Genomic DNA, 21,221 nt, shown 5'->3' on the forward strand with positions numbered 1-21,221 from the left:
CTGCTCACGTGCAACCAAACGCTTCTCGTCCTGTCCCACGCGGTCCCTTTCTACCAGCCCCACGCGACGCGGGCCCACACGACTCGGCCCCACAAGACGCGGCCCCACACGTGACAGAACGTCAACTAAGCGGGAATCCTGCCGTCTGAGCTGCTTCTGCGGGTTTCAAACAAAGGCTTGGGGAAAACTGAGGAAAAACTAAGGAGCTGGGGAAAACTGAGTACAACTAAGGACCTGAGGGCACGAAAATAGAAATCCCTTTAGATAAACCTCCAAGATCCTTTGATGGACAGAGGGAGTATGTACGATTGAAACACTTATGTTGAATAGAAGAAACTGACAGGCTAATAACATGAAGCTGCCAGTAATTTCTTGGCGAACCAATAAAACAAAACTGGCAAATAGAACTAGAATATACTCAAGATAATAGCGTGCTATCAAGTTTCTCAAGTTCTTGGTACAGTTGATCATTTGATCCTGCAATTTGCTACCATCCTGTTCCTTTGCAAAAAGAATTTAAACTTTTCGTATAAGTATTGGATTCACCAAAAGAATATGGTCAAAAACGACCAAAAAAAGAAAGAAAACATGACCCTGCAGAAGAGTCCCCGCTTCAACCCTCGTCGTCTCCATACCACCTCCGGAAGCCCACACCACCGGGTTTCTTGTTGCTGCCTGAAGCTGATTTGTCGCCTGCACCGTCTCTTTCACCCCGAAGCAATTCAAACTCCTTTTCAAGGGCCGCCATCTTCTGCAACCGTTGTTGAATCTCTGAAACTTCCTTCTGCCAATTTGTCAAAGGGAAAAACATATCATCATCAGTTCAATCCCAAGAGAAGAGTACGGAGAGGAGTGTCCTATATCCAAATCATCATTCTGCTAAGGTTCTGAACAGTTACGAAAGAACTTTCTCCTACCTCAAGTTTGGAAGCCCTTGCTGCTTCGTCCAAAAGCTGGTCGCGAACTGAATTAAGTTCCTGCATAGCAAAGAGCACATAAACTTGATCATACAAAGCTTAAAAGCAAGTTTCTTCTTGCAAAACAAGAGAGCATCCTAGCACCAAAAACTGATGTCAGTTCTCTTGACTGAGGTTTGATACAACCTTAAATATTTAAACGAGAGATCATAGAAAAGACTTGTGAGTAATTGTTTATGAATATCAAATTATCTTCTTGGAAAAAGTAGAGATGTGGATAGTAGAGGACTAACTTTAGTCCACAAATAGTAGCACTGCAGGGAAAATATTGCTTACCTGAGTAAGCTCTACATTTTTGTTCTCGACATCAGCTAGTTCCGTCTTCAGGTGGAAGCTCTGAATCTTTTCACGCTCAAGTTTTTCTTCTAGCTGGTTCCTCTCATGTTTAACAGTTTGCACCAAGGTTTTGCTGGTATCTCCTCCCTTGTTATTCTGAAAATAACAAAGATAGAACATGTAAACTGTGGTTCCATCAAGCAACCATGTGATTGAGATATTACCTTTTTATCTTGAAGTTCTTCAATTTCGAATATGGGACCCCTGCTAGAATTTGCATCTGCAGATAATGGGGCCATGCCATTGGATGACACACTTGGTCTGAAACTTGTCTTCAGAGCATAAACCTAGACAAAAACAAAATCAGCTAAATATATATAGATGTACATCAGAAAAATTAAACTGATGATGAAGAAACATGCCTCGTTGCTGTAACGTCCACTGTATCCTCCAAATGACAACAGAAAATCTTCTCCATTAATTGTGTGAAGTACTAAACTCGAGCCCTTGTGGTAAAGGAGGTTATGAAGATCAGTGACAGCTTGGGTGCATAACATCATAGAATCACAATTAACCAAGAATATAACAACATTTAGCATACAACTATGTGAACTTCACTATTATGTGAACCCTAACCCTAACCCTACTTGAAATAAGCAATTTGGACTTCTAGAACCAAAAGGACGCTTTCTTCATTTATAAAAAATGTTCAGAGAGTTTCCAAGTAACAATGGGAAGCATCAAGCATGCATGATGTTATAAAAAATAAAGGTTCCCCATGCACTCACAAATTGCAAGAGGAAGAAAAAAAAGATGCTAACCTCACTTGTAGGGGGTGCACGGCCTTCAAGACTAGTAACAACCGACCATTCCATAGTAGACATGTTAAGTACAAGTGTTTCTGGAACACCTGCAATGCATTAGCCACATGTGAGTGATAACAGCTCTGTGAGCTGCTTTTTAGAAAGCAAAGTGGAATAACCGAGTATGCATAAACAGGGAGCTACATTCATTGGGTTACCAAACAGTGGAAATGAAAGAGCACATTAATGTAAAAAATCATAATATTTCAACCTTACCTTTCTTACTATTACCGCCACCAGTAATAAACCAGTAATCACCAAACGTTACACCTGCATGCCCTGCTCTTGGTTCCGGAGTTATACCATGATGATCTGGCCTTGACCACTCCATCTGCAATTAACAATCAGGTTATTGACTTGGAATTCCCAATGCAACAAATACCAACTCTGAAGAGAAGTCTCACTGTCTCCACGTCAAGCAGATGTAGATCACTGAAACATGTAGAATGAGATCCTCCACCAAATATAAAGAGATACCGATCAGCATAGCATGCAGCAGCATGCTCTGACCTTGGAGAAGGAGGAGTACCTCTGCAAAGAAATAATTTTAAATAATCACATATCAATCCAGCACCTTAAAGCAGAACCAGATAGTGCATTAACTGCACGTTTCATTTGACACTCTAAACAGAGTATGATTGCCAACTACTAGTGATACATGATGCAGCTTTTTCACATAACTTCCAAATTTATGTCTCCACATACAAATGTAACGATCCCTCTCTAATGAGGACCACAACAAAGCAATCTTCCGAACAAAGAACTTTTAATGCCGTTTGAGCAATTTCAACAAAGCAGCTCCGTTTTTTTAGATCAATCAAACTAAATCCACAGAATGCTGTGCAATTTTAACAATATCAATCAAACCAAATTCACATAACTTACGTGCTCTCAAATTCATCCCAAGTCATGGTCTCAAGATCAAGAATGTGCAGGTCATTCAGAAGAGACCTCCCAGCACCTTCACCTCCAAACACAACTAAAGTGTTCCCAATACGAGTCACTGATTGACCACCACGTGAGCTCTACACAAAAAGCAAAGTATTATGAGATATATATTGACCAACAATATAGAGCAACCTCCAGGCAATAGTATAGGTGTAAACTTGCGACCCTTTCGGAAAATATAAATAGAAACTAAACATACATACCGGCGACCCCCCATAAGTGCGTAAGGTTGACCAAGTGCAGGTTTGCGGATCGAACTCCTTTACTGGTACAAATACATCGAATGAAATGAGATCTGGCATAATAAGATAGGAGCAGAAAAAAATGAGTGATGCTGGCTAACCGCTTAGACTTTCTGTCGGTTCTCTGGTGTGTCCTGCAAGTGACAAAATCTTGTTTTCGGACGGAATCTACATGGATTATAAGGCAGATACAATCTGATAAAGTTATAAATCACAACCTTTCGAAGATATAGCAGCTTCACAGTACTAACTACAAAGAGTGTTTGACGATTACCAGAGAGTGCCCAGCACATGGAGCAACTAAAACTGCTTCAGCTGGTTCTGAAGGTCCTGGTTGAATTTCAGCTTCTAGCTTTGACCATGACAAACTTTTGAAATCCAGAACCTTTGATCAAAGAAATAAATATTCATTCGTCAGGTTGATCCCCTACGTAACTAGTTAAGGAATCTAGGCCTCGATGAAAGGCAATACTAAAAATTCCTCGCTGGAATTCAATTACCAAGAAAACAGTTATAGCACCTTAAGGCACAGCCCATAGAGAATCATGATGACCAGTTTACCTGAATGTCACCAAGGTAACGGCCATTGTGGTTTCCACCAAAGACATACATCTTTTCCTGAACAACAGCAGCTCCATGCTGCAGAACATAATTGCAGCCAGTATGTGAGAACCAACAAGAGGAAGCAGTCCAGCACAAAACCAGAAGGTAACCAACAAATAAATACTGCAAGGACCTTGTATCGGGGTTTCGGAGGCTGTCCAGATACAGAGAGAGGAGTCCACTCGTCGTAAGCGGCTATAGAGCAGATTCCTTCCATTGTAACTTCCTTGTCCTGAATATCAACCATCTTCACGTTCTCCGCCACGACTACTTCGCGATCTTCGGGTTTAGAGTGTATACTCTAGTCGACATCAGGAGCAAACAAAAAAAAAACATGTATAAGGCATTACAGATCAGTCATGAGCACATAACCAAATGCTCCCCTGAAAAGAATGTATCGCAATTCGCAGCGCCGGAACTCGTCAGGCTGTTAGAACAGCGCGATTCTGATACTCAACATACCGTAGCAACCTGTTCAGGGATACATTTTTGCAGCTAGCTAATGATCCCGGCGACTAGCATAGGTGCTCGCTCACTAGCTGAACAATGTATTTTCTACAGTCACTGCGGCATCACTAAGCTCCTGGGAGACGGGACGCGGCCAAAACATGGCATCACGAGCTAGCTCGCAGCCGAACGAAGCCACAACGATCAACCGTGTACTACCAGTACTACTCCCCCGAGAAACTCACCGGCATCCCGTGCAGGCGCAGAGGGTACTCGGAGAGCGGGCGCGGCGATCCAGAGCGCCCGTGGATCCCCCGCTCGCGTCCTCCGAGCCGCCGCGGCCTCGGGATCTGGAGAGGTGGCAGCAGAAGGTTCTGGATCTGGACGAGGCTGGCCGGCGCGGGAAGCTTCTAGAAGGCTCGGGATCTGGCGCGCGGAAGAGACGGTGGCGCGGGCGGAAGAGAATCGCCGCTCTGCCCTGCCCACTCCTCCGGCGAGCCGCGAAAAGGGAGATGACGACGGGAGCGGCGTGCCTCGCGATTCGTGCAGGCGATCGATTAAAGGTCGGGATCCAACTATCCAAGCGACCGACTGCTCGCGACTGAAGCTTCCTCGACGACCCCTTTGCTTCAGAGTGCAGCGCCATTGCACATGTATAAAACTCTGAATATTGATACTACGAAAATAAACTCCGATTTTTTGCTTGCGGAAAATTTTGCTTTAGTATTATTAGCACCTGAAAATTAATTAGTGTTACTCCTATGTTACATTTTTGTTTTCATGCAGGGTAGGTTTAGCTCCAAGCCCAAAAAAATGACACTTCAATACTGCAGAAAAACAACACGGTCACGCAAGGATGAGTGTGCATCAGTGCTGTTTTGTCAGGCTTGACCAAATGGCATCCGGATTTAGGAAAATGGAACAAAAATAAAGAGAAATTCCGGTAAAACGCAGCCAGCGTCTTTATTTAGGCAACAGGGTATGTAATGTTTACAATTTCCATCATACCTCACTCTCAGCTCAGCAGCAACAACAGAAAGAAATAAACCTATGAAAAGACTATGAAACCTGTCTCTCCAGTTGTTCTCTTCCCAACTAACTCATTCAGAAAGAAACATGAGCGTCGGCGCAATGTTAGACGGCCTGCAAGATCATTCATGGCTCCCAGTGCTCATCTTTCTTTCCGATGGTTTCGTCCTGTGGCAGTGAGACGAACTGCACGATTCCTCGCACCACGGAGGCTTCGACTCTGAACCTCGAGGCGATATCGTCCACGCTCATCGAGCCATTGTGGCTACCAGACTTCCCCTGGTACAATTGAATGATCTCCTGGATGTGCCCGACGTTCAGGGTTCCTGGAGGTAGCTGTCTGTGCCCACCTTGCCCAGGTTCGGCTCCAGATGCTCTCACCTTAGGTAGTGGCCTGTTGTATCGCTCTACGACGGAAGCCTGCATACACAAGCCTCTGTTTACACTTTTCCTCAAACAAATGAAAATTCTAACTCAGTACGGTGATTGCGTAAGTTCCACTGTTTAAAGATTTATGTAAATAAAGTTACCAAATGAACTATGGTATTTTAGCCCGGGAGAACAGTGTAAAGTCAGATGACTTACTTCACCCATTTCTGGCTTTCCCCCAGGTTTAGTAGTGATTCTCCCGACCATGTGCTTAAGCATGTCATCATAACTTGGATCACGCTCCACAAGTACACCATGGATATCTTTTGATGGAGTTGTAACATCTGCAGCGCATTTTTAATAAATAAATAAATCATAAAGTGGTAAACTGAAGCATAGAGAGTGTTCCATACATCTCATTTCTTAACTCATATTGACAACACATATCCAAATTAAATTTGGCATGATTGAAAAGCCGACTTGAAGAAAATGGTGTTAACATAGCAAATCAAATATCATAGCAGATGGTGTTGATCTAGAGAAGATATGCTCACCTTTAATGCAATTTTAATTTCGATATATAGGATTCACACAATGACAGAATACAAAACAAATATTCCATTGAACTAAAATCACGTCACTTATTATGGATCGAAGTGAGTATATAAAATGTTATTCTACAGAATTCAACCAATATATTGTGGGGCTCTGAATACAAGAGTCTGAAATCAGTAAACCCTAGTTAAAACCCATCTCGATCGCAGATCACACTTCACACAGACATGCAGTGCCTATTATGAAGAAATGTGTTGAGTTGGAGAAGTCACAATTCTGATAATTAGAATTTTTGTATTATATGAACTTCACAGCTTAGCAGATCAAATAACTAACTCTACAAATGACGTATGCATATGTGGCAAGTAAAATCTACTTGAGCTCACAAAGAGCCACAATGCCCTTAGCAGAGCAATATGTTTATTAGGAGGGAAGCTGACCCAAAATTGACAGCATACTGAGTTGTTAACGGTACCAATAATGTGATGAACAAACATCAATGCCGACTTGGGTGGATCGCTTCATACCACACTGCACTCGCTTCAGAAACAAGAGCATACATACTGGCAAGTGTGCTGCTTTCAGTAATCAGTGAACACCGAACACTAAGTAACCAAACTTTTGTAGTTTATTAACTGCATCAAGTTTCTGTGGAAGACCAATTCTGAAACTAGCTGATGTGTAAGAATTGGCTAACTTAACTAAATACAACCCATGCTAAATTGGTCATACTTGGTTTGAGTTACCCAAATGCCACAGGGCTCACAGACCTGATTTTCACCTGACCATACCTCATTAGATGAAACAGTACCCACTGCCTACTTAAACAAGTCACATGTCAATTCAACAGTACGCAGGGGATCTTCGTGTTCAGGATGCCTAATAAGCATCAAGAATCAAGAACAAGCTTCTACATAGTTCATAACAACCGTAGCTCAATATGAAAAGAAAACGGAGCATTTGTGCCAAGTCAAGAGCGTAAGGATACCCGGGCATCAATTACACGGCAGCGACAGCTACGGTGGCATCTACTAAGAACAACAGCCAGGTCAAATGGCAGAATACGCGAATGCTAAGCGAGATCCGAGGAAAAATCAGGAGCCAGCCTTACCATCCTGTGCCACGTCCAGCCGGTCCTGGGGAAGGCTGTCGCCGGCAGCGGCCGCCGGCGAGGCTCGCGGTGGAGGTGGAGGCGGCGGCGGCCTCGCCGGGGGCGGAGGCGGGGGAGGGGGCCTCAGGCGCCCCGAGGCGCGGCGCAGGGCCTGGCCCATGTGTCGGCGCCGGCGGGAGCGAGCGGTGGCTCCGCGGGGTGGTCACGCGTGAGGAGCTTCGTCGGCTGTTTTTGGAGGCGTGGAGGCTTTTCAGCCCATACGGCTAGCGGGCTCGTGTTACATAGCAATCGACCAAGCAATGGTAGCTGGTTAGTTTCTTTTTTAGCATCCTCATTAATAAAAAAATTAAATTACATGAACAAACAATGAGGAGAAAACAATTGGTCTACAAGCTTTGCAGATAGAACTCAAAGTCTAGGTTTTCCTGCACTTGTCAAAGCTAGCGGCCGCCATCAAACTCCAACACCGCCTAAACGTACGTTGGAAGAGACATTGAGTTCTCCACCATTGCTAGATCTAAAAAGTATCATCTTTAACGAGGCTTTGTGAGTCGATGAACAAACCCGGTGCAAGTAGCAATGCATACATCGATGTGGCACGTCGACCAAGAGACATTCACATGCTACATTGGACCAAGATCCACCACATCCCTTCGATGAAGTTGGAAAATAATGATAGATCCACCACCTCCGTACCAACATCCTCCCTTCATAGCACCCACCTTGCACTGACCCCATCACCGCGGTGGATAACGATGAACGCCAGCGACACGCCGAGAAACTGATCTCGCTAGATCTGAAGAATGACGAGAAGACCAAGTTGCCGATCTGAAGGATGAGAACACATTGGCATCAAGTCCGAGAGGCCATCATGAAGGTCGGCTTTGGTGTGGGAGAGGAGTTGAGGCAGATTTATTTGCTCGAGTGCCGCTCCCACCATCCCAACGACACACCACAACTAACAAATTGTAACCCTAACTACTCGGACGCAAACGAACGAGATCCCCTTCCCTCATGTGGGTGGAGTGGTAAGAAAGAAGACGATACCAACGCCTTGGCCGGTGGAGATGGGAGGGAGATGGGAAGTCGCTGCCCTAGCGACTAGGAGAGGAGGACGACACGTTTTTTCCTAGTAGGCAGTTGGTTCCGAACTTTTAGTTGAATAAGGGATGTGATATAAACTAATGTGTAGTTTTTTCTAGCAGAGACACAATGAGCGCATCCATTTTGAGCATGGGTTAAGGTAGCCGCCATTTTTTCAAAATTTGAAAACTCAATTTCAAAGTTTAAGATAAAAACAAACTTAAATATAGTCAATGTTGTATTCTAGCCGTGTATAAATTTTCAATATGTGTGTTGTCCAAAACCGGAGAATGCGGCGCTTGGTAGGTCCATGCGATATTTTCTTCTTCAGATTCTTTGCCGATGGCTAGTTGCGAGGCTTTCAGCAAAGATGGTTGAATTGTCTCCTTGCTATCAAGGATGGACCCTCGAGAGGGACACGTGCCCACTTCTTTGTTAAAGGTGTTTCTTTGTTGTGAGTTTTTTCCATTTCTTTGCGTAAGTCTACCTTTTACTATGAGGTTTTCATGTCTTTGCTAAGCGCCTTACTTTGCCGTGAGTTTTTTTCCCGATTTTGTCATGAGCTACACCCTTGTCGTGAGTTTTCTTGAAGACACTCGACATCGTGTGCCCAAGAGAAAGCTCTTGACAAAGGGAAGACATAGTAGCGACCAATGCATATTTTGGAAATTCTAAGATTTGTGATGCTTGTCATTTTTATTGATCCGAGAATACAAGCCGTATAAAAGAATGCATATCCATAGTGTACATGGTTGACTATATAGCAGATTTTTTCAGATTATTTGAAACTTGGAGATCAAGTTTTTGATTTTTTTTTTAATATCAGGATGCGGTGACAAGGGATTAACTTGTCAATGCCTATGGATTGTAGGCTAGGGTTTAGTTAGAAGTAGAGGGCAAGTAGATCTCGAAGGTTTCAGCCGAAAAGTACTCGACGATTATGAAAACTAGGGTTTGCAGACAACGATTCGATCCTCTCCTCGTCCCTCGACTCCCCCTTTATATAAGAGGTGGAGCCGAGGGTTTCGTTTTGTACAAGTTACAGAGTCCGGGACGGTTTCTAACTCATCCCGCCAGATTTACAAACAACACTTCCTATTACAATTCTACTTTCCTTAATATATCTTGGGCTCTCGAACCTTCTTATTCTTCGGGTAGCGGGCCTTCGTTAAACCCCGGGTACTATCTTTGGCGAGGCCCATTTGGGATGCCTATGTCGGTAGCCCCGAGATTTTGCTTGAATCGTAGAGTCGGGGAAAATCTCCACTGCTATTCTTATTCAACAATTTAAACTTTTCTATATTTCTTTATATAAATTTCTATATTGTACGGGGATATTGGTAGTTGGGGCTAGTTCATCCGACGGATCAGGTACTAGTTAACTCGCTCTAGTGGCAATCCGCAAAAACCTACTTCAAGATCACGTCCCCGGACATGATCTCGGGATACTCGGTGCAAACTTCGACGAGTGCCGCTTAAGGTCTTACCATTCCGTCGAGTCCCGGTCAAATTTATCGAATACCTAACGCGTCCGTTAGGATTTTTCTTCGTATCTGTTGATACGGATAAAAGTAGCGAGCGCGGTCTTCGGCGATGCCACGCCCGGCGAGAATGGATCCGGGGTCTTACCTTCGCAAATTTGCGGCATTCAGAAATTGATCGCAACTTTGGCGTTACTGAGAATATATTGTCGAGTGCTTTTCCGGCTGTTGGAATGGCACATTTTATCGAGTCAAATATGACTTATATTAATCTCCCGATGGGAGTATATGTAGAGTTAATTATAACTCGAAATATACTCTCTTGCTTTTCTATCTTTCTTTCTTTTTCTTTTTATATTTCATCGGGCACGCGAACAGCGTTCCCGATGGGAGTAACTCCGAGGCTACAGCCAAGAACTTGTGCTTGGTTGTAGGCTCAACATTTTAGTCCACCTTGTCACTATATTGCCATTATCTCCCGATATTCTTTCTCTTTTTTTTTTTATCTATCGGGTGCGCGAACAGCGCTCCCGATGGGAGTAGCCCCGAGACTACAGCTAAGAACTTGCGCTTGGTTGTAGGCTCCCACAATTTCTATATTTGCCATAGTCGAAACTTTACTTTTATCGAAGTAGCCCCCGAGCATTTGGGCAAAAACTTGTTTCTGACCAAAGGCTCCCGAAATATGCAAATAACTTATCCTGTCGCCATTCTCCTTTTATTTTTCTTGTCGACATATTTTCCCTTGTCCAATTTTCTTCAACTCTATTAATGTTCGAGATTTTTCTGCCTTGTGGGTCCATCGTTCCCACCACGTTGGCACGTCGTGCAAGTGGGGGACACATGTCCTCCGCTTTTTCTGGCGCACGTACGGTAACGCCTATCTCAGTAAAAATACTTTTTTGCCCTTGTATCTAGAAGATCTATTCTCACCACACGATTTCCTCATCCAACGGCACACTGCTTCACCCAATTCTTATATAAATCTTTCTTCAACCTCCGTTCATCCCCTCGCTTGCGCCGCTCACCTGTTCCTCTTCGCAAAACTTCCCCTGCGCCCAACTTTCTCTGATTTTCCGCACTCGCATACATTGCTCTGCCCATTGCCGTTGATGCCACCGCGCGCCCGCCTAACTCGCCACAGCACTCCGGAATCCAAGATGGCCGCCGAGGATCTTGAGTGGGAGAGATCGAAAATCTCCAACCAAGATACCAACATGCAGAAGAGGCTCGGCCTTATGAAGAAGGAGGACGCCATCCGCTTTCCTAGCGAAGAAAGCTACCCCAATCCTCCAATGGAGTACCGGGTTAGTTTTGTTGACCATCTAATCCGCGGCCTTTCGCCTCCAATCCACGATTTCCTCCGCGGCCTTCTTTTCGTTTATGGGATTCAGCTGCACCAGTCGACCCCCAATTCCATCCTTCATATCTCTATTTTTATCACCCTTTGCGAATGCTTCCTTGGAGTCGCTCCCAATCGGGCTCTTTGGAAGCGCATTTTCCGCATTCGCCGCAATGGCTCCCACAACGTCACTTATAACATAGGTGGCGTTGTTATCCGTGTTCGTACCGATGTCGACTATTTCGATGTCAAGTTTCTCGATTCTGTCCAAGGATGGCGCAAAAAGTGGCTCTACATTCACGAAGAAAGCGCCAACTCCGTTGAGCACAACATAATTCCTTTCGACGGAAATGCCAAAATTCAGCGTCGCCGCTCACGGGATGCCGAAGCTTCGAGGAAGAGAAAAAGGCGACAGAGGCACTCATGTCTCGCATTCGTCGGCTTCAAAACACTCGAGGCAAAGAGGCTGTGCGGTGTTCAAATCACTTGCCTACTTCCTTAGGATTAGAGTGCAGCCTCTGCAGGCTCGCAAAAATCCCCTTTGGACGTACTACGGTAAAAATGACGCCAACGGAATCTCCGGTGACCTTTCCACCAAGGACTTGGAGAAGTTGGTTCGAAGACTTTCTCGCTCGGGCAAGGATCCGAGTTCCTTCCTCTTGTCGCGTGGAACCATACGACTCCACCAATCCACTCCCGAGGTATTTTGTCTTTCCGAATTTTTATCTTGTTCCGCACTTTTTCGCATCTCATTGTATTGTCATCTCTTTAATTTTCCTTTGGTTTCTATTTTTTACAGAACCATCCTACTATGACTTCCCTTCCTCCTCTTCACGAGGGTGGAGAAGTCAAAGAACGAGCCATCGTTGCCGAAGATACTCAAGGTTCTTCTATTCACGAAAGTGAAGTCGCGGGTTCTCACAAATCTGCGGCTTCTCATGAAAAAGAAGTTGAGTACGAGGCCGGTGAATCGACTGAATCCCTTCCTCCTGCTTGTTTCTCCAAGGAACAAAAGGAAAAGGACCGATGCCGAGGATTACGGCACTTCTAAGGCTGAAGAAGTTGTTCCTTCTCATCAGAAGGCAGCTTATGATCCTTATGTTGAATCCCTCATCAGCTCGTAAGTCGACTTTATCTCTCCCCTTTTTTTTGTACTCGAAATATTTATCTTGTCTTGCTTTTTATACTGTCAATTTTTTGTTCAATAGTGATGAGGAAGAAGAAGTACCAGTTACTGACGTGGCTCCTCGGACAAGCACGTCACGTGCGTACTTGTCTCAGACACGCTAGTTGAAGGAGATGAAACGTCGCCTCCTCAACAAAACGTCGTCACCACTACTCCACCATCAAGCCCCCTTGCTCCTTCACCAAAAAGGACAAGGGTTGAAAAGATTGCTGAACCTGCCCCTCAGTTGGGCAGTTCGTCGACTCTTCTCCTAGATGATGTAAGCTTGTCGACATCTATATTTTCCTTATTTTGTTTTTCTACACCTTCTCTTTTTCATGCCGATGTTTCTCTTGCTATGTTCTCCTTGAACAGCCTATGATCAAGGATCTTCTCCGCATCGGTTCCCAATTTATTGGGTACCGTGAATATGCTAGTAGAGCCGAAGGTAACGACTTTTATACTTGCTGTTTTTCCTTGATTTTTTACTTCTGTTGCTTGTCGCGATTTTTAATCTTTGTTCGCTCTCTTTTCCATATCTCGACAGAGAAACTTGCCGAGGCCAACAAACGCGCCGACACTCTTGCTCGAAAACTTGAGCAAAGTGAGGCGGCTCGCAGAAAGCCGACCTCGCTGCTAGCAAAGCCAAGGCCGAAGGCGACGAAGCTAAGGCAAAAGCCGCTGGTGTCGAGGAATTGCAGAAAAAACTTGAGGATGCTACAACTGCCTTAGATGAGCACAAAGGCTGCGCAAGCTTCTCGTGAAGAAGGAATCCTCAAGCGCCCGAAAACTCGAGTCGCCGCACTTTCGGTAAGTTTGCTTGATCCCTTCTGTTTTTATGGGAATCGTTGTTTTCTTGTCTTTTCACTAATGCTTTGTTTCCTTGACAGCCCAAACAAACCAGGATTTTGATCCGACGAATCTCGTCAATGACCCTGTCCTTGACGCACTTTCCTATCTGGAGCTTCATGGGTCCGAGATTCGCGAAGGTGTGTCGAATGCTAACGCGATGTTGTATGCATTGTTCCCCTACTTCTTCCCGAAGAAAGAGGAGCCTGCAACTTTCCTCAACCTTGCCAAGATGTTCAATACACCGGAAGACCTTGGACTGAAGATGCGCCACGAAAATATGAAGGTTGCCGTTGAGAACACTGTCGCGTTGGTTGCTGATAGTCGACAGACTATTGATTGGATGAAAGTTGGCGACACCGAGCAAATAGAACAAACAAGGTGGAAGTCGCTGATTAAGGCGGCCAAGCCCAACACGAAGAAGATCTTGGCGTATCTCGGGATCAAGCCAGCTTCGACTCCTAGCTCCTCGAGGCCGGAGGTCTAGTTGCATGCCTCCTTGTTTCTTTTTCTGTTTCTTTTGCTCTTGTCGCCATTTTAGCCTTGGCGATAATTACTCTCTTAGTCCTCCTGGAGAACTTTCTTTTGTAATACCCATGTAAATTTTCTAGCAAGTAATGAAATTTCTCTTCGTGCTTTTCATTGATCCTGGGCCCCCTTTTTTTCAGTTAATATTTGATAATTACTCGACCCCTCCTTGTTCTGCCGCTGCTTCACCTGCATCGTCCTTCTCGAAGAAAGTACTAGTCGACCATAGTCTCCTCGAGAGTTCATCAAGCAGACATTTGTCGGAAGATTTGCAAGAACTTCGACAACAACTTCAATCTATGAAGAAACAAACTTTGGCCATGATGGAACAATCTCGGAAAGCATCTGAACGAGAACAACTTGCTCTTCAACAAGCCCAAGAAGCTATGGCTGCTAGGGATGTTGCTATATTGGAAGCAAAAGGAGCCACGACCCGAGAAAATAGTATGCTTGAGCTAATGCTGGAAGCTAGCACAGATATGTTAGGTACGTTTTTGCAACCTCAAGGCGCCTTCTCTTTATTTTGCTGTGCCTTTCTTCCAATTTCTTGCCCTGTTGCTTTAACAGGCTCAGTTCTTGATTCTGCTGCCGAAGATCAGAGAGTGAATGAGAGGACAAATCTTCTTGTCAATCTTTCTCTTAATCATGGGTGTTTGTTCTGGGCCACTCCTGAACGAACCCGACAAATTGTTAGGTTCCAAGATCGTGCTTGCCAAGTACGCGACTTTCTCAATTTTTGCACAGCGACATTAACCCTTGTCTATAGGAATCTATTTCCGCGAAACGAGGTTCCAAAAACTCTTCCCGAGTTATTGGAGGTATTCGAAGATGCTCCTCGCATCCATAACTTTGTGCGAGCTCAACTCACTTCGCTGGAGCGAGATTTGCCATGATTATGATAAACATACGTTATCCAAAGTTGGACCTAACAAAGATTGTTGCTTGGTTGCCTGGCCAAGAAAACGCGTCGAAAAAATGATATTGACTCAATCGATGCGATGGTAGCTCCTGTGGCCGAATCGATGATAGATGAACTTCTTCGGATGGACTCGGAGTTTTTCACCAAGGGTTCTTATGCTGAACATAAAACAACCGAGGGCTTGTCCGTAGATACTATCTTGGGATTTAACTGACTTGTATTATGTTGGAAACCTTGTAGCTCACTCTTTTTAATTTTCCCTCTTTTTATATTTCCGAAGAAATTTATTGTATATTGCTGAGATCCTCTATGTTGTTGAAGCCCCTGAGCCTAACTGGGCGAAGGTTGCATTATTTTTCCCTCCTTGAAATCTATCTTTTCTGTTGTAATAGGACATCCTTGTTTGTCCCTTGGATGGATTGCCGATCTTCGAGTATCTCTGATGTCGAAGTTCTGTATTTACATAGCGAGGTTTTTAGACCAAGGCACTTACGTTTTTGATGTGTACACTGTATTTGTGATTGCACGCTTCCGATTTTGTTATATTTGGCGAGGTATTAATGTACCAAGGCGAAATATTTCAATGAATCTATATTGTATGTATTTTGAGACTTGGGCGTTGAGCCCCCGAGCGTGTCGAAAAATAAGAAGTATATCTCCACTATCTTTATTATATTGCAGCACCACGAGCCCGCCTCATTAAAAACCTTTCCCGGCCCCACTCGGTGCCCCGAAAAAGGAAAAGAGTGCGTACTGAAAACTCGTGGGCGTTTCGGTACATTGAAGTTTTTACAAGGACTATATTTTAGCTCTAGGCGTAGAACCGCCCGAGTTGCGCCACGTTCCGGGGGTTTTGCTCCTCTACCCCTGTCTTCTTGTCCTTTATCCCGTATGCTCCTCCTCCAATTACTTCAGTGACGATATAGGGACCAAGCCATGGTGACTCGAGTTTTTCATGACTTTTTGCGTGAGCCGAAGAACTAAGTCCCCCACTTGAAAAGATCTTGGCCGCAAACGTCGACTGTGGTAATTCTTCAAGTCCTGTTGATATTTGGTGACCCTTGATAATACTTCGTCTCGAGCTTCGTCGAGTGCATCTACATCGTCTTCCAATGCTGTCCTTGACGCTTCTTCATCATATGCTGTGACTCTAGGGGAGTCGTGCTCTATTTCTATTGGAAGTACGCCTCCGCGCCATGGACCGAAAAAACGGTGTTTCTTGTGTCGTCTGTATTTGGTGTTGTTCGGATGCTCCACAACACACTTGGTAGTTCTTCGAGCCAGGTATGTCGAGCTTTTTCTAGTGGTCCCAACGAGACGTTTCTTGATGCCATTGCGAGATAATGCCATTGGCTTTCTCGACCTGCCCGTTGGTTTGAGGATGTGCAAGCGACGCGAAGTGCGGCTTGATACCCACTTCTTTGCGGTAATCTTTGAATTCGTTGGATGTGAAGATTCTTGCCATTGTCCGTGACGATGCTATGAGGCACTCCAAATGCGAAGACGAGGCCTTTTATGAATTTTACTGCGGATGCTCCATACGGCGAATTTATCGGCTTCGCTTCTATCCACTTTGTAAATTTGTCGACGACTACTAGCATGTATTCCTTTCCTCCTGGCCATGATTTGTGTAACTTGCCCACCATATCGAGTCCCCATTGTGCAAAGGGCCACGACAAAGGTATTGGTGCTAGTTACTGCTGCTTGGAGAGTGAGGTTTTGCGGCGAACCTTTGACACGCATCACAAGTCCTTACTATTTCTTTGGCGTCCTCGATTGCTTGTCAACCGGTAGAAGCCTGCCCGAAAAACCTTGGCCGCGATAGCTCGACTACTCGCGTGGTGGCCGCATATTCCTTCGTGCACGTCCTTCAGAATTACTCTTCCTTCTTCGGGTGTTACACACCTTTGCGGAACACACGAAATACTTCGCTTGTATAGTTCTCCTTTGACCACCGTGAAGGCTTTAGACCGTCGAATTACTCGCCTTGCTTCAAGCTGGATCGTCGGGTATTTCTTTCCCGAGGATGTATGATACATATGCTTGCATCCAAGGAACTGTACCATCATCACAAGCTCTTGTTCATCTTCATCCTCCGTGGTTTCTGCGAGGGGTGTCGAGGTTTTTCTTTTCTCTCGCACCTTTTTTGACTTTGTAGATCTCTCCGATATTTCTTCCCAAAACACTCCCGGCGGGACTGGGAGACAACTGCGACCCGATGTTTGCAAGGACGTCGGCTTCATCGTTGCTCAATCTACGATGTGGTTTACCTCGCATCCATCGAATAGCTTCTCGAGTTCATTGTACACCTCCTTATATGCTATCATGCTATCATTGATCGCATCACATTGGTTCATAACTTGCTGGGCCACCAATTGTGAGTCGCCAAATATTTTTAGTCGAGTTGCACCGCATGCTTTCGCCATCCTCATCCCGTGTATGAGGGCTTCATATTCCGCTTCGTTGTTAGATGCGTTAGGGAACGTCATCCGAAGGATATACTTCAATTTGTCGCCTTCAGGTGATATAAGTATAACTCCTGCTCCAGCTCCTTCTACTCTTTTGGACCCGTCAAAATTCATAGTCCGAGGTTCTCGACAGGTCGCAGGGGTCCCGTGTTTTGCAGCTCCATCCACTCGCGATGAAGTCCGGCAGAACTTGCGACTTGATTGCTTTTCTTTTTTCATACGTGATGTCCCGAGGGAAAGTTCTATTCCCCAAAGGGAGACACGACCCGTAGCTTCTGGATTGTTCAGTATATTTGACAAAGGAGCCTCATTGACCACTATGATCGGGTGTGCCGAAAAATAGTGGCGCAATTTTCGTGTTGTTGTGAACACTCCATATGCTAACTTCTGATACTGAGGATACCTTTGTTTTGACGGCGATAAAACTTCGCTGACGAAGTAAAGCGGCCTCCGTACTCCGTGGAGTTTTCCTTCTTCTTCTCTTTCGACAACCGGCGCCGTGCTCACCACTTGGGGCGTGGCTGCGATATATAACAGGAGAGGTTCCTTTTCCTTCGGTGCCACCAAGATTGGTGGTGTCGAGATTTTGCGCTTCAGATCTTCGAAAGCTCTGTCGGCTTCTTCGTTCCACTGGAATTTATCTCCTTGTTTTATCAAAGCGTAAAATGGTAACGCTTTTTCTCCTAGCCTGGCGACGAATCTGCTCAAAGCTGCGACTCGCCCAGTTAACTGTTGTATCTCTTTCAACTTTGTTGGCTTTCTCATTGTTACAATATCTTGTATTTTATCGGGATTCGCTTCAATCCCTCTTGCTGATACTAGAAACCCCAAGAGTTCTCCTACTGGGACACCAAAGGAACACTTCGTCGGATTCAACTTCAGACAAAATTTGTTGAGGTTGTCGAACGTTTCCTTGAGGTCCTCTATCAGTGTTGATCCTTCTTTTGATGTGATGACGACGTCGTCGATGTATACTTGCACGTTTTTCCCAATCTGTGTCGCCAAACACTTCGCATCATCCTCTGATATGTTGCTCCCGCGTTTTTCAGACCAAAGGGCATCGTTTTGTAACAAAACACGCCATAAGGTGTAATGAACGCGGTATTTACTTCATCTTCTTCTTTTAACCTGATCTGGTTGTAACCAGAATACGCATCCAGGAAGGAAAGACGTTCGCATCCAGCCGTGGAGTCGATAATTTGATCGATCCTCGGGAGGGGAAGTGATCCTTTGGACAATGTTTATTGAGACACGTAAAGTCGACGCACATGCGAAGGACCTTAGTGTTTTTCTTTGGCACCATCACGGGATTTGCTACCCATGTGGCTTCCGTGAATATCTCTTTGATGAAACCAGCTTCTTGTAGCCGATTGATTTCTGACAGCATAGCTTTGCGGTTTGGTTCCGAAAAACGCCGCAAAGGTTGTTTGATTGGTCTCGCTGTTGGATCCAAATTTAGGTGGTGCTCGGCAAGTTCCCTGGGTACTCCTGGCATGTCTGCTGGACACCATGCGAAGATTTCCCAATTCTCACGGAGGAACTCGACGAGCGCGCTTTCCTATGCGATATCCATGTTGTTTGCAATGGATGTCGTCTTTTTTGGTCCGTCGGGTGAATCCGCACCTCCTTAGAATTTTTCTCCGTATTGAAAGTTGATTCTTTATTTGGCCTTCCAACGTCCGGCGTACGTCGTAATCAGTCATACTTTTCGACGCCAAATACTCAGCTTGCATCCCGAAAGTTTCTGATAACCGATGGAAATCCTTGTCGCACTTATCCGCTAAGGCGAAACTCCCTTTGACTGTGATTGGTCCCTTGGGTCCAGGCAATCTCCACAATAGGTATGTATAGTGTGGTACTGCCATGAATCTAGCATATGCTGGTCGTCCCAACAAAGCATGATACTGTGATGGAAAATCCACGACTTCAAACTCTAGTTTCTCGATTCTATAGTTTTCTCGGGTTCCAAACTGAACGTCGAGGTTGATCTTCTCCAATGGGTAACTTGGTTTCTCTGGTGTGATGCCGTGGAACCTTGTGTCCGTTGGCTTCAAGTTTGCTAAAGATATGTTCATCTTCCTCAATGTATCTGCATACATAAGGTTTAAGCTGCTGCCACCATCTATGAATACTCGAGAAACATCAAAACCCGCAATAACTGCTGGTAGAATAAGTGCTGACTGCCACGGTCGAGGAACCTGCTGCGGGTGGTCCGCTATGGTGAAGCCGATGTCTTGCCCCGACCAATTGAGGTACTCAACTGTTGGTGGAGGCATTTTCTCTGCCATGAACACCTGTCTCGAGATTACTTTTTGAGTTCTGTTCGACGGCCTTCCCTTCTGAATCATCGACACTGCTCCGTTTGAGTTGGGATCAACGTACGGTGGTGGTGGGGGTGCTGCCGCTATTCCGAGCTGATGCCGATTGTCGTCTGTAATCGCGGGAGGTGGCGGTAGGTGAACTTCGCTCCTGGGCTCCCGAGGATTTCTCTGTGCTGCTCGAGCGTGAGCATTTTCTCGCGTATCCGAACATTGCCCGAAAATTTCGACGAGTCTTTCCGCGAGTGCCTCGACTGTCTTTTCCCGTTCTTGTCGAGGAAGAAGTGCATCCGGCACGGTCCATTCGAGCATTTCTTCGGGGGACACGAAAGGTCTTGGAAACCTCGGCCCACTATTTTGTCTATTGCGGGAGTCGTCTCGGTTATCGCTTCTCTGCTCATTACTTCTCTGATAATCATCTCTATTATTTCCTCCTGCGCTGGCTCGGAATCCAGCCGAAATTTGCCCTGGAGCGTCGTAGTTCTGATACTGTCGAGGAAATCGTCGCCTCGATTGATAATTTCGACCACGGTCCTCCTCTGGCGACCTGTGTCGTTTATTGTGGACAGCGTCTTCTCCGTCTGCCCATCTATTTGCTATCTCCATCAACGCGGATACTCGTTTTTGGATTGGTCCTTCCCAAGTCCTCGACAAAATCTCCACGCCTAATTCCTGCGACAAACGCATCTATTGCTCTCTCGTCGGATATATTTTCTCGCCGAGTTTTTTATGATGTTCCACCTTTGGATATATTTTCTCATTGACTCATCCGGCTTTTGTCGACATGCCCTCAGCTCTTCTAACGACGCAGGTTTTTTGCACGTGGACCCGAAGTTCTTGACGAATACGTCCTCGAAACTTTCCCAGCTGTCGATGGATCCCGGCGGAAGTTTTTTGATCCAAGATCGTGCGGCTCCACTTAAGTGCACCTGAATACTTTGCATGGCTGTTGCCCTAGTTCCTCCGGTTAGCTTCACCGTCTCGAGGTAATCAATTAGCCAATCCTCTGGATCTTGCGAGGCCGTCGAACTTTTTGAAGTGATCGGGCAACTTAAATCCCGACGGGACTCGAGTTTTTCGTACTCTCCTTGTGAAGCACGGCAAGCCGCACATATCCTCGTCGTTAAGCTCCGGGGATTGCCGATGATCCCTTCGGCTTTGTCTCGCTCTATCGACTCTTGCTTGTGCTCCTCGTGTCTCTTGCTCCGCTTGGTCCTTCGGGAACCGCCGCTGTTGCCACTGCAGGTCGTGGACTATTTTGCCTTGCCGCTCCTTCGGGAGGCGTTGCTACGAACGCTGTCCCCATAGCTCCAACCCTCGCTAACGCCATATTGTATAATGTTTCCCTTGGATCTCCCGGGGGTGGCCTGGATGCAAGGATGTAAGTTTGTGTCGCCATATACCCGAGCTTCGGTGTCTTAGGGATAATATTTCCTCTTGTATCTATCGACATAAAGGACATGTCGAGGTTTTGAACCAAGTGCTCTCTTTACGCTTCGGGTATGTGTTGTAACCTTGATCTTCCTCCGTTCCGAGCCTCCCTGTGGCTATCACCCGAAACTCTAGATTGTCCACTTAGATCCGCCCTTCTCTCGCTCGGATGCGTAAGCTGCCTCCTTTCTCCTGTTCAACTCAGTCGTCTCGTTTT

The 21,221-nt window shown here is 45.5% G+C and overlaps 2 protein-coding genes across 2 annotated transcripts; both read right to left on the reverse strand.

The window, feature by feature from the left end:
• Nucleotides 1–529: 529 nt before the first annotated feature.
• Nucleotides 530–4,607, reverse strand: LOC124656075 (acyl-CoA-binding domain-containing protein 6-like). Its single transcript, XM_047194881.1, has 15 exons — nt 4,602–4,607; nt 4,043–4,210; nt 3,868–3,945; nt 3,581–3,691; nt 3,408–3,474; nt 3,268–3,329; nt 3,002–3,141; nt 2,521–2,647; nt 2,333–2,447; nt 2,075–2,163; nt 1,676–1,759; nt 1,478–1,600; nt 1,254–1,409; nt 918–977; nt 530–784 (listed from the first exon to the last, which is right to left on the reverse strand). Exons 1-15 carry the CDS (start codon nt 4,605–4,607, stop codon nt 614–616), a joined length of 1,557 nt encoding a protein of 518 aa, XP_047050837.1. The 3' UTR covers nt 530–613.
• A 693-nt stretch (nt 4,608–5,300) lies between these two features.
• On the reverse strand, nt 5,301–7,580 carry LOC124653524 (WAS/WASL-interacting protein family member 3). The gene is made up of 3 exons (XM_047192576.1): nt 7,421–7,580; nt 5,971–6,098; nt 5,301–5,805 (listed from the first exon to the last, which is right to left on the reverse strand). The coding sequence occupies exons 1-3, from the start codon at nt 7,578–7,580 to the stop codon at nt 5,512–5,514; spliced, it is 582 nt and encodes a 193-aa protein (XP_047048532.1). The 3' UTR covers nt 5,301–5,511.
• Between the last annotated feature and the right edge of the window lie 13,641 nt (nt 7,581–21,221).

This window comes from Lolium rigidum, chromosome 5 (assembly GCF_022539505.1).
Source record: "Lolium rigidum isolate FL_2022 chromosome 5, APGP_CSIRO_Lrig_0.1, whole genome shotgun sequence".
Lineage (NCBI taxonomy): Eukaryota > Viridiplantae > Streptophyta > Magnoliopsida > Poales > Poaceae > Lolium > Lolium rigidum.